Below are 15751 nucleotides of genomic sequence, written 5' to 3' on the forward strand. Positions count from 1 at the left end.
GAGAGGAACTCTCTCACCACCTTGTCCTTCGTTATTTACTGGCAGCACAGGCATTTTAAGTCATGTACAAACATAGCCCTGCCTACACACCCTGCTTTACTGAGCACAGTAATGGGATAAACAGTAGTGGAATGCAGCACAAACCTATTTCACACCTGATTTAAATTGAATATTTTTTTCATCAATGTTTTATTGAAAGGGTGATATATATTATTTCTCCAGTTCTCCCGTAAATAAGGCCTGCTTTATTTACCACCAAATACCTGCTCTTCTCCTCCAATATTCAAAACCCTGTGAGCTATGAATCTTAAGAGCCGTGTTATTAATCGCTCTGCAGGTTTGTGGCCAGGTATCATCGGGGGATCTGAACAAGTTAGATTTTGATGAGTTTTGGATTGCTTTTGATTCTGGGATTAAACTAAAGGTTCTTTACTGCAGTACTAGGCGAAGAAAAGGCAAAAGCTCTGTTAGCTTTTCATGCTTTAACAGGATGTGACACAGTCTTAGCATTTGCTGGGAGAGGCAGGAGAAGATAAGTCTTGCTTAGGAAGGAAAGAATGTCTGCCCTGCAGCCATAGAAACGGTTCTCGGTTTCCCTTCACCACCTGCTGAAGTGATTGATATTTGCCCGAAGGATTTGCAATTATTTGTAGTATTTTTGTTTAACTGCAACAGCGTACTTTGCCAGGAAGAAGAACATTCCTTCCCCACCAGTACATCTATTCATATCGGGGAAGATGATGTTATATTCATACATGATAGAAGCATGGACAGGAACATATCTACATCAGGTTGATAATAAGCTGTTCTCAAGGTTATGGAATATCAAATCCTAAGATATTTCTACTCTGATTTAATGCCTAAAATAGCATTAAACTAATTAAGTTTAGTTATCATTGAATAATAATTATACTGCATGAAATGGCAGACAGTCAGTAAAGAATTACTTTTTTTACTTTTTTGCTCAAAGTAGCAGCCTGTGTATAAGAAATTAAGTCACCTTGAAGGGAAGTCGTGACTACCACGGTGATAGAAAACCCCTGGAACATACAGAATGGGTATGTCCAAGAAGCCAGGAGGTCTTGAGACTACATACATTTATGAGTAGTACTGCATGCGCGCAGGGGATTCTGTCTCCCACTCGCTGTGAGACCATTTGCATGCTCCGTGCTCACCCCTTCAGATATGACTGGTAAGTCCAGTGCCACAGCCTTTCTGAGCACTATCCATATGATAAGTCTGCGAGAAACATAATAATTGGAGGAGAGAAATCAGCGTGGTTTAGGTCTGCTTTCATAACTACCTATTAGGAATCTACAACAGACCTGGATGCGACTTGAGAATATACTTAATACCTTCCCGGCGCTGGAAAATAGAAGTTGAATTCTGATTGCTTTTATTTAAAGAGAGAGAAAGAATGTTGTAAAAGATGAGGATTTTATTTACTTCCATAATCAATTTTCCTTCTTCCTTAACTTCCACTGACCGTGGCATTTATTCGCGCGTGTGACTTGGCGCACGCAAACACAGAGAATGCGGCGCTGGTCACAGTGATTCTGTGGTTGCTTCAAAGCAAGATAAATCAGGCTATGCCTGTAGATGCTGACAGTCTAAAGGTCTCCTGATTATTAAAATGAGATCAATAATTTCGAAGCAAGCAGTGTTTGAAAAATGGTTGAGCTGAGCCTCAAATCAATGGATATAAAATATTATACTGAACATTTTGACACAAAAGGGGAGGGTCTATTGACAAAACTTGTTCATCAAGAATGAAATGGATCTTCAGGCTGTGTCCACTGACGACTACAACAAATTACACAATCTGCCTCTGAACAGAAAAATCAGTTATTTCAGTTTATAATGTATAAACATTCAACAAAGAAACCTTAAGTATATATGCTAAAAAGATAAAATAACAACTATACAGAAGTCTCACAGAGATGTACTTAGATAGTTGTCATACATTTCAAAACTCGAGTAAACATCAGATGTTAATCAAACATTAACTTACCTTAATTTCACAGGTTAAAGATCACTCCCACGTACAATTAAGGATCAATTTTCTGCCTCCCTACCAATCCAGCAATTCACGGAACATGCCGCTTCCTCTAGATTTGAATTTCATAGGGATTATAGCTAAGCAAACATACTGAATGCAGTTTGTAAATGTTTGCAAATCTCTGCACCCAATGTAAGAGAGACCAAAATATAAAATAAAAAGATCTGGTAATTGCTAGTGGGTTAATAAAAACAGGCATGTCAGATTCTGTGGAAATAATGTAAAGGATGAAAGGTACAAAATGCATAATATTGCTTTTGCAGTCATTTAGTGTATTTGCTGAATTCTAACTCTTTGACAAATTAGTCTTCCACCCGCCCCTTGAAAATCCGGTCTAATTACATTTAGTATGTATGTTGTAATTTCCTTTTTTTTTTTCTACTGCATATCAGAATGTTCAAAGTTTGTTTTTAAATTGTGATAATTATGAGAGAAGTTATTTATTCTGCCTTCAAGCTTAATTTGAAGAAACAACGTGATGCAACTAACCCAAATAGTTAGAAGAAATTGGGATGGCTAAAACCAGTGTTTCTATTCAATGAGAATTCTGCCATTTCAGAATTTCTTTTCATTCCAAATCAGTTAAAAATAATGGAAATTACTTACTTTTAGTTAAAAACTGTTTAAGGATTCTGTGTATTTCTTCCTAGCCACACGAGAGAAAGTTTTTGTAGCACTCTTGCACATCTTGTTACTGCAGTGTAGTGATCTCTTAGCGCATCTATAAATAGGTAGGTCTTCCAATCTGAGGACTTAAACTTTTCCATACTTACAGAGTTACTAAGGCTACTTCTTTTCTTTTCCAAATGACAGGACAGCAATCTACATCCCTGTCTAAATCCAGTCCCCAGGCTCTCTTGAATACTGCAGGCTCTCTGATACTTCAGTACAGTATTTTTTCTACCTTTCTCTAAATGATTTTAACTCAAACATGATCCGTCTTATACATACCGTCCCTTTTCTTTCTCTGAAGTAATTAATGCATAACGCTATTTGACCATCTTTATTTTTCTCTTCTGTCTTTCCTAAATGATGCATATACTTCCACCCTGATGTTCCAGCCACAACCGCTAATCCTCCGCAGGTCTCTGTACTACACATTCTGACTCAGTTGTTCTGGATCCTCTGTTTTGTTGTGCCAATGTAATAGCTTCATACTTGTCACCACAAGAGGCTAATTTTTAGCCAGTACTTTCCCACTCTGTATTAGCCAGCAAGTGCTCTTATCAGTGTTGGCACTTTCATTCCTCTGACCCTCTGGTATTTCTTTCTCACTACATTATCATCATGCAGATTTAACGAGCCTTTCCCAGCTTTGTTCCCTGCTTTTAAATTTAAGCTCTTAGCAATCAAATTAACCTTGATCCCAGTCCAGAACTCAAACTATTCGGTGTACGATCCTCTTCCAAGAATGTTTCCCAGTGGCAGACCAACCCTAAGCCTCCCTATAGGGTGATCTACTGGTCTTCACTGTCTAGTTGCATCTCTCCTCTAAGTCTTTAAAGACCAGAAGAATTCCATTCCATTTTTACTGATATTTGTATTAACCACATTTAACTGGGTTGTAGTTTCAGACATCTTTTCCATGTCTTCCTCCTAGCAGACAATTGCTTCTGCAGTTGGAGCAATTTTTCCATATTCATTCATGAGTCTTGACCTGATGGAAAAAAAGTGTGCAAGAGTCAGAAAGACCATATCCTATGTGGTTTAGATTAGCCAAACTAAATAAAATTATTCTAACATCTTAAGTAAACCACTACCACTTGACAGACACCAAAAAAAAAAAAAAAGCAGTGTTAGGTACTCAGTGTCAAAATCAGGAATGCCAAAGCCCAGCTGGAGCTGAGACTGCCGAGGGGCACTGATTGGAACAAGGCAGATTCTGTGAGAATGCTAATTGGAAAAGCAAGTTCAAGGAAAATGAACTTCTGCTGATGAGGCCTCCAGTGACAACAGGTATCAATGAAAAAGCTGATGAACTCAGTGCCTTTTTATTGCCTCTGTCTTCACAGCCAAAGCCATCTCCCAGACCCCTGCCTGTATGGGCACAGTCGTGGAAGGAACTGGGCAGCCAGCAATGGAGGAGCAACAGGTTGGAGAAGCTGGCTGTATTCAGATCCATTGGGCTGGATGGGATTCACCTCCAAGCTACTGGAAGACCTGGTGGACCTGAGTGTGAGGCCACTATCAATCTTCATCTTTAAAAAAGACAAGAAGGAGGACTTGGGAAACTATATGCCAGTCAGCTTCACTTCAGTCAATATACAGATCATGGAGCACATAATCAACAGTAGTCAGCCCAGGAAGGCAAACCATGTTTGACCTGCCTCGTTGCCTGCCATGACAGAATGACTGGCTCTGTGGACGAGGGCAGAGTGGTGGGTGTTAATGTACCTTGATTTGAATTATTGCTTTTGACACCACCTTCCCCAGCCTTCCCCTCTGGAAACAGCAGAAGCACGAACTGGAGAAATAGACTGTTTAGATGAGTTGAAAACTGTCTGTAAGGGTAGCAGTCAGTAACTCAATATTTGGCTGGTAAGCAGCAAAGCACACTGGGGTGAATACTGGCACCCATATCCAATGCCTTCATTAACAGCCCGGCTGCAGCACAGAGCATATTCTGAGCAGATCTGCAGATAACACAAAGTTAGGGGAAGCGGCTCCTTGTTCAACCCAGAAGGACTCTGAAAAACTTAAGGAATGGACAGAGACCTCATGATCCTTTTAAGAAGTATGAAGTTCTGCACCTGGGACAGCTGGAATAACCCCATGCATGGGGAAGCAGCCGGCCAGGTCATAGTCTTGTGGGTGCACACTGGGTTGAATGTGAACCTGCGACATGCTCTTCTGAAAGAAGCTACATACTGGGTTAACATTAGAATTGTGGCCAGCACATAAAGGGAAATTTGCTGATAATCTCTACTTGGTACTGGTGAGGCCATACCTGAAATAGTGTTTCGTTTTGGGTACCTCTGATCAAGAGGGACATAGTGAAATTGGGAAGAGTTCAGTGGACAGTTACTAAGAAGGCTTTTGAGGAGAGGCTGAAGGAGCTGGACTTATTTAGTGTGGCAAAAGGACGGTAATAAGTAACATAACATCAGCCTACAACTGTTTGAAGTATTATTAGAAAAGTGACAGAGCCAAACTACTCTTGCTCCCACCAGCTGGTCTAACAAAGAACAACTGCCACAGTTTACAGCTTGGGAGGTTCAGACTGGGCATCAGAAAATAAAATCAACAAGAGGGTAGCTGGACACTGAACAGGTTGTCCAAGGAGGCGGAGGAATCTCTGTCACTGGGGCTTTTCAAGACTCAGGCAAAGCCAAGAGTGACATTATCTGGTGCTAAGCTGGTCCAACTAAAAGACAACCTTCAGAGGTGCCTTCCAACCAATATTTTATGATGGTTACAGCAGGTCTCAGGTCTTCACAACATCTTATTAATAAAGCCCTATTATTAAAATAATCTATTTATTAAGTCATTTGGTTTCATGAGTGGTGCTAGAAGATTGTCACCTAGCCTGTTTGAAGAGAGAAGATTCAACAGATGGGAAACACCTTGGTGAGTTGCATCACTGTGACAACACCTCTCATCAACCCACTTTATGGCGTTAGAAGTATAGCAAGAGACTTCATCTAAGGAAAAGCATTCAAGTAACACTTCTGCTCCACATCCTTTGCCCTGGCGCCCATTCGCCTTTCCACTTACTTGACTTATTCCTCTCCCACATTAAAATGTGAATCTAGACTCAGTTGCTCCATCTGCCATCTCTGAAACAAAGAGGATCTAAATTAGTAATTAGCCTTTCTTTGGCCTTCTGTTATCAAAGCATTATCCAACTTCTTTAGTCTGTGGGAAACGCTTTGACATATTCTGTTGTGAACTATATTGATTCCATAACATTTCAGCCCAGTAGTTTCCCACATTGCATAATGCAGAAAAAAAGTGTCTCTTTCTCAATTGCATTAAATTGTTTTCCTCCATCCAGAAATATTTAAGATCATAAATTTCCTCCAAGTCTGTGGACTGCCATTGCCTTTGTCAGTTAGGAATAAGCTGTACGTGAAAGACAATTGCTTCTGAACAAAAAATAAATTTGGCAGGTTTTTCTATATAGCTTGACATGATGGAGCAGATCAAATTGTAATAGTCCATTTGACGCTTAAATGTCAATACAAAGATAATTTTAAAATTACGATTCTGTTCTCAGTACCACTTAGTTATAGAGTATCCTCTGAAGCAGAGGAAATTGAAGTACCTAGACCTATGAACAAAGTCTGCTCCTACCTCTTTGTCCCTCTCTGTTGGCCACAGCTAGAACAGCTGTTGTGTCAATGCTGGATGGTACGGGGACAACGCTTTCAAAAGGGGCCGAATCAGTTGGACCTGCATAATTTGGATCTAAAAAGTGGACTTTTGTGATATTTGTAAGAGGCAAGTTGCCGTGCATATGAGAGCCCACGTGATTTCTACAATCTTAGGCAAATGACATTTATAGGTCAATTTATAGTCAATATGATTTTGAAGTGTCACCACCAATAGAACTTGCTTTGCCATATTCAGGGGCACAGTAAGCTGCTTGTCTCCTGTTTAGAGGTGTGGGCACCCTCAGAGGGTATTATATATCCGTATAGTCTACACATCTGAATTCTTTGTTGTATCATGGATTTGACCTTGGGTCCAGTATTCTAGGTTTCAGTGGACAAATGATAGGACATGATGTATCTAAAGGAGTGGAGTGGAGCAGCCATACTTGGAAAAACTAGAACCAGAAGATACCTGATGGGATACATCTAATGCACCTACAAGTGCTGAAAAATCAGATGTTTTGATTTATGATGTATAAACCTTCAACAAAGAAATCTGAAATATGTACGCTAAAAAGGTAAAATAACATAACTTTACAGAAGTTTCACAGGGATGTATTTAGATAGTTGTACATTTCAAAATTTGACTAAACATCTGATGCTAATAAAACATTAACTTACCTTAATTTCACAGGTTAAAGATCACTGTCATGTACAATTAAGGGTCAGTTTTCCTCCTCCCTGCAAATCCTGCAATTCATGGAACATGCTGCTTCCTCTAGATTTGAATTATGTAAATTATAACATCGAGGAGCTGGCTGATATCATTGTGAGGTTCCTAGGGACTGGAAAAACGCAAATGTCACTGCTCTCTTCAAAAAGGAGGCTCCAAGAATCTACAGGGCAGGTGGCCTCACCTCAGTCCCTGGGAAGGTGGTGTTGCAAATGATTTCCAAACATATTAAGGAGAAGAAGGTGTTGGGGAGTAGTCAGAATTGATTTACAAAGCAAAGATCATCCCTCCCCTATGATGAAATGATATGAGTGGCTTGGTGGAGGAAGGGAGAGCAGTGGATGTTATTTATGTTGTCTCCCATAATATCCTCATAGACAAACTGATGAAATATAGACTAGGTAAATGGACAGTGGGGTGGATTGAAAACTAACTGAACTGTCAGGCTCAAAGGGTTGTGATCAGTGGCATGAGGTCAGGCTGGAGGCCGGTCACTCATAGTGTGTCCCAGGAGTTACTACTCCTCAGCATCTTCATTAATGACCTGGATGATGGGACAGAGCGCACTCTCAGCAAGCTTGCTGATGACACAAAACTGGGAGGAGTAGGTGATACATCAGATGTGTGTGCTGCCATTCAAAGGGACCCCAACAGACTGGAGAAATGGGTCAGCAGAATCCTTAGGAAGTTCAAGAAAGGGAAATCCAAGTCCTGCAACTGGGGAGAATAAGTGAAGTACCTGAGGATGTACTGAAACACTGTATTTGACCTCCTTTTTCTTTTGTGGATGTCCAAGCAACAAAAGTCTCCTTACCTGCCTTTTGCACTTATCTTAAGCAGATCCAATACCTGATCCAGTAGTACAGTAAAAGCTGGTGCTGTTTGAACCACCAGTGACTGTTGTTTCCACTTGTGTGTCTGTGACAGTTGCTATTCGGCCGAGGAAGAGGTCTTCAGCTTCTGAGACTTAGAAGACTAATCTGAAGACTCTTTTGTCTTAAATATTGCAGATAGAAAATTGTGACTTTAGGGGTTGCTGATAGCAAGTCTGTGACAAATAAATAGGGCCTCTGAATAGATCATAGGATCATAGAATAGTTTGGGTTGGAAGGGACCTTTGAAGGTCATCTAGTCCAAACCCTCCTGCATTGAGCAGGGGCATCTTCAACTAGATCAGGCTGCCCAGAGCCCCATCCAACCCGACCTGTTTCCAGGGATGAGGCATCTACTGCCTCTTGGTGCAACCTGTGCCAGTGTTTCACCACCCTCATCGTAAAAGATTTCTTCCTTATCTCTCATCTAAATCTACGCTCTTTTGGCTTAAAACCATTACCACTTACCCTATTGCAACAGGCCCTGCTAAAACGTTTGTCCCCATCTTTCTTATAAGCCCCCTCTAAGTACTGAAAGGCCACAATACAATCTCCCCGGAGTCTTCTCTTCTCCAGGCTGAACAACCCCAACTCTCTCAGCCTGTCCTCACAGGAGAGGTGCTCCAGCCCTCTCATCATATTTGTGGCCCTCCTCTGGACCTGCTTCAACAGGTCCATGTCCTTCTTGTGCTAAGGACTCCAGAGCTGGAGGCAGTACTCTAGGTGGGGTCCCACCAGAGCGGAGTAGAATCCCCTCCCTCAACCTGCTGGCCATGCTTCTTTTGATGCAGCCCAGGATACAGTTGGCCTTCTGGGCTGTGAGTGCACATTGCTGGCTCATGCCCAGCTTTTCATCCACCAGTACCCCCAAATCCTTATCCTCAGGGCTGCTCTTAATCCCTTCATTCTCCAGCCTGTATCGATACTAGGGGTTGTCCCAACCCATGTCCAGGACACTTGGCCTTGTAGAACGTCATAAGGTTCACATGGGCCCACTTCTCAAGCTTGTCCAGGTCCTCTGGATGGCATCCCATCCCTCAGGCCTGTTAACCACACAACTCAGCTTGGTGTCACCTACAAACTTGCTAAGGGTGCACTTGATCCCACTGTTGATGTCATTGATGAAGATATACAGACCCCCGAGGGACACCACTTGTCACCGATCTTCATCTGGACCACTACCCTCTGGATGTGACCATCCAGCCAGTTCCTCACCCACTGAGCAGTCCATCCATCAAATCCAGATAGATATAGGAAGGCAGTTTAAAATGGGGCTTGAATAGACAGGCTCTCAGCAATAAAAACAATGACATTATTCCAGCAGTTGCACTTGTTTATTTCCTCAGAAGGCACCTCCCTAGAAGAAAGGCTGCAAGCTAATTAAATAAAAAGATTAAGAGATGATCCTACAGAATGAACGCTCAGACTGATTATAGACTTAAGAAAAATACTTAATTTAAACATGAACTTAAAAATAATTGCAGGACCTCACAGTTCAAACAAGTATGCCTCTGAAGGTCTTTGTGGTATGAGAAGTATGTCCTACCTTTTATACTAGCATTTACTTTTCTCAGCTGGGGTTCAGTAGATATAAATCATACCTTTGAATCTTAGCTCTAAGTTAACAAACTGAAACCACGGAAATAATAGATAAAAAGCTTTCTATGACCATCCCATGCAGCCAATCCCTTTTGGCAACCATATAGTTCTGACAGAAAAAAAAAAAATCAACCAACCAACAAAACCCAAAAAACCTTTAATAGATGAAACTTTGGCAACTGACTGTTGACGAAATCTTAGAAGGCTAGCCTTAGCCTTAACTTGAATTTAACGAAAGTCCCAATCTAAACTTGAGACATAAGCGTGTACAAAATCTGTTGTCTTGTGGAAGATTCTTCATGTGGTTCAGAAATCCGCAGAGACAGTCAAATCCCACTTATTCTCCCAAATAAGTTCAATAGCTATTAACAAAACTAGCTTCAAAAAAACCCTGCACAGTTGAAAAAAAAAAATCAAAAATAATTCACAGGGAGTCCATAAAACATGAGAGTTATTTTTTTCCCCCCAAAGGTTTTCAGATCTCTGGATCTGTGCTTATGACAGTAATCAGTACCATAGTCTGTGGTGCTAGAGATACAGGCACATCTGATTGCATTGAAGATAAAAGCTAGTCTAAAAAAAAAGATATTAAAAAAAAGGGAACCTCTAAATTTTTTATGCAATACCTCCCAATTGTATTTTTTCACTTCGCACAAATCCTCCGCTGAGACAGAGTCACTCAGTTACCTTCTGTAAGAGGGAAACAAGTCAGGAGTTCTCAGATTCTTGGAGTCAAGTTCACATCTTGTGATTCAGATCAAATGCTTCAATGGATCAGTAGTGGACAAAAAAATCATCCACCAGATGCTTGTTTCAGACTGCAGTGAAGAACACTGTTCTGTTGAGACTGAATCCAAAGTACTGTGTCCATTTTGGGGCTCCCCAGTATGAGAAAAACGAGCGAGTCCAGCGGATGACTAACAAGACCACTGAAGGGACTGCAGCATGTGATACTGGGGAAAGGCTGAGAGATCTGGGTTTGCTCAGCCTGTAGAAAATAATGACGAGTGGAGATCTTACTCCTGCCTGCAACTATGTAATCGGTGTGGAGGGGAAGAGAGGAGAGAGCCAGACTCTTCTTGGTTGCACACTGTGGATGAACAAGAGGCAATGGACACAACTCAGGACACAGAAGATTCCAATGAGATGCAAAGAAGTTATTTCTTTTTAACCATGAGGGTGGTCAAACTCTGGAAGAGGTTTCTGAGAGAGGCTGTGGAACCTCCATCCTTGGAAACATTCAAAAAGCAACAGGGCAAAGCTGTGAGCAACCTGCTTTAACTGGACCTGCTTTGCACAGAAGGTTGGACTAGCAACCCCCAGAGGTCCCTTCCAGCTGATGCCATTTTGTGAGTCTAACAACTGATTAAGGCCATGATTTCCTCAAAACCTTCAGAGGCTTACAGCACCCTTCACACCTCCACTGCTCTTCTCGCCTCCCAGTGCATTTCTCCTTCAATGCATTTCCTCTTCAGCTTGGCTGGCACTAACGCAAACTGAACAGGGAAAGTGACACAGCTTAAAAATAGGTTAGTGAAAAAAACAACCCACCCACCCCCCCAAATAGTTGTTTTAAGTAACTTAACTTCCCTGGGAGGGTTCAGAATGTGCTGCACAAACTGTTTTATTGGTACGCTATGGCAGAGGTTCAAAATGAGCATTGACCAGGGAAGTACCTAAAGATCTTTTATCCAAAAACATTATCTTGCCAATGATTAGTGTTGGAATTTTTACTATTTTGGAAACTTCAATGTTTTAATCACGGAATCACGGAATTTTTCAGAATTGGAAGGGACCTCTAGAGATCATCTAGTCCAACTCCCCTGCTACATTTTTTGTTATCCTTAACAGCTGTAGCTAGGTTGAGCTCTAGCTGCGCTTTGGCTCTCCTAATTTTCTCCCTGCATAGCTTCGCTATATCCTTATAGTCTTCATGAGAGACCTGCCCCCTCTTCCAGAGGCCACAGACTCTCCTTTTGTTCTTGAGGTCCAGCCAAAGGTCCCTATTTAGCCAGGCCGGTCTCCTTCCCCGCCTACTTGTTTTTCGGCACACGGGGACAGCCTCCTCCTGTGCCTTTAAGACTTCTCTCTTGAAGTATGTCCAGCCTTCCTGGGCTCCTATATCCTTCAGGGCAGCCTCCCAAGGGATTTTGTCCAGCAGTCTTCTGAACAGGTCAAAGTTTGCCCTCCGGAAGTCTAAGGTGGCAGTTTTACTGACCCCTCTCCTTGTTTCCCCAAGAATCAGAAATTCGATCGTCTCATGATCACTGTGCCCTAGATGGCCACCAACCTTTACTTCCCCCACAAGTTCTTCCCTGTTCACAAGAAGCAGGTCCAGGAGGGCACCTTCCCTCGTCGGCTCACTTACCAGCTGTGTGAGGAAGTTATCTTCCACACATTCCAGGAACCTCCTGGATTGTTCCCTCTCTGCTGTGTTGTATTCCCAGCAGATACCCGGGAGGTTAAAGTCCCCCACAAGAACAACAGCAAGTGACTGCGAGATTTCCCCCAGCTGCTTATAGAAAGCTTCACCGCCTCACTGCTTTGGTTGGGAGGTCTATAGCAGACTCCCACAGCGATATCAGCTTTATTGGCCCTTAACCTAATCCAAACACCCTCCACCCCATCATCAGTATAGTTGATTTCCGAGCTCTCATAGCATTCTCTAACACCCAGGGCCACTCCTCCACCTCTTCTTTCCTGCCTGTCCTTCCTGAAGAGCTTGTAGCCATCAGTTGTGGCACTCCAGTCATGTGAGGCATCCCACCACGTTTCTGTGATAGCCACTATGTCATAGTTTTCCTGGTGCATCATGGCTTCAAGCTCCCCCTGTTTGTGGCGCATACTGCGTGCATTGGTATAGATGCACTTCAGATGTGCTAACGATTCCAACACCTTTTTGTGAGTGTGGGCCCCATTTCCCACCAGATCCCTCTCGGGTGCTTCCATGATTTCTAAACATCTGTCCCTTCTCTCAAATGAAATGGCAGAGCGAGAGTCCTCGCTAGTCAACCATCCTTCAAGCCCTGGCATGCCTCCCTTGGGTTTATTCCTGATGGGCCCAGTTATCTCCCCTTCCCCCTTCATATCTAGTTTAAAGCCCTGTCAATGAGCCTTGCTAACTCCTGCCCCAAAATTCTTTTCCCCTTCTGGGACAGGTGTGTCCCACCTGCCACCAGCAGGTCAGGTGACTCATATAGCAGCCTGTGATCAAAAAACCCAAAGCCCTGCCGATACCACCAGTCCCAGAGCCACCAGTTGACCTGATGCCTCTTCCTGTTAATTTCCTCATTCAGGATTGCCACTGAAGGGATAGAGGAGAACACAACTTGTGTTCCTGATCCCTTAAGCTGCCGCCCCAAGGCTCTAAAATCTCTTTTAATAGATTTTGGGCTCCTTCTACCCACTTCATCACTACCCACCTGAAATACTAAGAGGGGGTAATAGTCAGAGGAGTTTGCTAGGCCTGGAAGTTTGTCCAACACATCCCTGACCCGTGCCCCAGGGAGGCAGCAGACTTCCCTGTGAAGTGGGTCAGGATGGCATATTGGCCCCTCTGCCCCCCTCAGTAGAGAGTCACCCACAACAGTGACCCGTCTGCTTTTCCTTTTGGAGCCAGTGGTGATGCTGGGTCCATGGCGACTTGGTCTTTCTGATGTTCCTGACCTGGGTGTATCATCCTCCTCCCCAACAGCCAGTTCCTCCTGCAGGACTCCATACCTGTTCTGCAAGGGCAACTGGGAAGGTGTGAGGGCCCAGGAGGGGATTCGCCTGCTTCCCCGAGCAGGGACCTGTTTCCATTCCCCCTCTTCTCTGCAATCCCCTCCTACTGCCTGGTGACGAGAGGGGAGGGGGTCCCCTGATTTGTGTGGGGCCTCAACCTGTTCCCTTTCTCTCAGGGAGTGGGTCCACCAGTCACTCTCCCTCTCACATTCCCTGATACTCCTCAACCTCTCCACTTCTGCCTTCAGCTCAGCCACCAGAACGAGCAGATCATTTACCTGTTCACATCTGACACAGGTGTTGTCTCCGCTGCCCTCCGTCGCGACTGCCAGGCTCCGGCACACTCTGCAGCCAGAGGCCTGGACGCCCATATGTTCGTGTGGGGCCTCTGTCTGGGTGCCCACAGTTTTTTTAACAGCAGCCTTTGACCGGGTAGCAACCATGGCTGGATCTCTACACAGAAGTGACCCCTTGTGACTCGACGGTCAGTTGAGCTGAGCACTGGTTGCTCTGTGGCCAGGGACGAGTTCCTGCCCTCCCGGAGGCTTCTTATAACCTGGTGGCTTGATCAGCCGGGGGAGGTGCTGCCTCCGCCCCAGGCTCCCTCAGCAGCCCACCCACCAGCTGACAGCCCTCAGCACAGGCCGAGGGCTTTTGCCAGCTTCCAAAAGCCCCCAAAAGAGCTTTTCGTCGGCCCTTTTCGTTGCAGATCCCTTCCCCAGCGCAGTCTTACCTGCCCTGAAGCTGGTCTCCGCAGCAATATATGCTTAGTTAGCCATTGGAAGGAACACTGAGTGTCATCTACTGAACCGTGTCCTTAGGAAAAAGAGTAGCTGCTGCTGCTACCAAGTTCATCCACTTGGTATGTTGAAGTAAAATAAAAAGAATACTATTTTTTACAGGAATGACATGGAAAGGATAGTTATTAAAGCATATTAAGCTATTAGGAAAAGCACTGTGGTCCCATAATAACAATATTTCTCATGATAGAGGAAAGAGATGCAGAAGTCCCTTGAGAAATCTCACCAACGAGCAGTATGAGAGAACCAGTGTAATGTGTGGATGGCAAAAAAATGAAGCTAAAGAAATACACACGATCACCCAACATTAACTGAGCAATCATGAGTTCAAGGACTTTGTCTCATAAGAATCAGGTTTTCATAGGAAGATGAAGAGATACTTACTTACCCTTACGGTGCAATATGAATGAAGAATATAAAAATATAAACTAGCATTTTCTACAGTCACATGTGCAAATGATAATTATGTTAAGGAAATTACCTGTTTTAAGGAGGGCTTGGGTATTAAAGGAAACTATTAAGTGCCATACCCTCCTCCCTTCCCCCTTTTATTATTTTAATTGATTTAGAAGATGTCAACCTATAGGAGCAATCAGAAACAATCATGCTATCTTCTCAGTGAAAAGTTATTGTCTACTTGGCACTCAAGCTGTTTCTTCTAAATGCTTCCCCATGCCCTAAATCATAGAATCACAGACTTATAGAATGGTTTGGCTTGGAAGGGACCTTAAAGATCATTTAGTTCTAACCCCCTGCCATGGGCAGGGACACCTCCCACTAGACCAGGCTGCTCAAAGCCCCATCCAGCCTGGCCTTGAACACTTCCAGGGATGGGGCATCCACAACTTCCCTGGGCAACCTGTTCCAGTGCCTCACCACCCTTACAGTGAACAATTTCTTCCTGATCCCTGATCTAAATCTCCCCTGTTCCAGTTTGAAGCCATTACCCCCTCGTCCTGTCACTACACGCCCTTGTAAAAAGTCCCTCTCCAGCTTTCTTGTAGACCCCCTTTAGGTACTGGAAGGCTGCTATAAGGTCTCCCTGAAGCCATTTCTTCTCTAGGCTGAACAACCACAACTGTCTCAGCCTGTCCTCACAGGAGAGGTGCTCCAGCCCTCTGAGCATTTTTGTGCCCCTCCTCTGGACCCTCTCCAACAGGTCCATATCCATCTTGTGCTGAGGACTCCAGAGCTGGACGCAGTACTCCAGGTGGGGTCTCACCAGAACAGAGAAGAGAGTGAGAATCACCTCCCTTGACCCGTTGGCCACACTTCTTTTTATGTGGCCCAGGATGCGGTTGGCTTTCTGGGCTGCGAGTGCACATTGCCAGCTCATGTTGAGCTTCTCATCAACCAACACCCCCAAGTCCTTCTCAGGGCTGCTCTCAATCCATTCTCTGCCCGGCCTGTATTTGTGCTTGGGATTGCCCCGACCTAGGTCCAGGACCTTGCACTTGGCCTGGTTGAACTTCATGAGTTGTCATGGGCCCACCTCTCAAGCCTGTGAAGGTCCCTCTGACACACATCAGACACATCTTCAGTGTTTTTTCATTCTCTAACATCTGCCCATATAACTATTGCTAGGTTAACCTAAGCTGCCTGTAACAACACATATATATTCAGCTACTGGCTGTATTATTTTCTCTTTCTTA

General features: G+C 43.7%; 1 protein-coding gene across 4 annotated transcripts; it reads right to left on the minus strand.

Moving 5' to 3' along the window:
• Positions 1–1167: 1167 nt before the first annotated feature.
• On the minus strand, positions 1168–13793 carry LOC128904316 (uncharacterized). Of its 4 annotated transcripts, XM_054188437.1 has the most exons (5): positions 10264–13793; positions 7054–7217; positions 5774–5835; positions 2666–3716; positions 1168–1239 (listed from the first exon to the last, which is right to left on the minus strand). In XM_054188437.1, the coding sequence occupies exon 1, from the start codon at positions 13740–13742 to the stop codon at positions 12666–12668; it is 1077 nt and encodes a 358-aa protein (XP_054044412.1). In that variant the 5' UTR covers positions 13743–13793; the 3' UTR covers positions 1168–1239; positions 2666–3716; positions 5774–5835; positions 7054–7217; positions 10264–12665. The 4 variants fall into 4 exon arrangements, with proteins under 4 accessions (XP_054044412.1, XP_054044411.1, XP_054044413.1 ...); XM_054188436.1 differs by lacking the exon at positions 1168–1239 and having other exon boundaries at positions 1299–3716; XM_054188438.1 differs by lacking the exons at positions 1168–1239; positions 7054–7217 and having other exon boundaries at positions 1299–3716.
• Between the last annotated feature and the right edge of the window lie 1958 nt (positions 13794–15751).

Source organism: Rissa tridactyla, chromosome 1 (genome assembly GCF_028500815.1).
Source record: "Rissa tridactyla isolate bRisTri1 chromosome 1, bRisTri1.patW.cur.20221130, whole genome shotgun sequence".
NCBI classification, from domain to species: domain Eukaryota; kingdom Metazoa; phylum Chordata; class Aves; order Charadriiformes; family Laridae; genus Rissa; species Rissa tridactyla.

What these genes read in the sequence shown, in the direction of transcription:
- LOC128904316 (XM_054188437.1), bottom strand. Translation starts at nt 13,742, where the DNA reads ATGGTTGCTACCCGGTCAAAGGCTGCTGTTAAAAAAACTGTGGGCACC.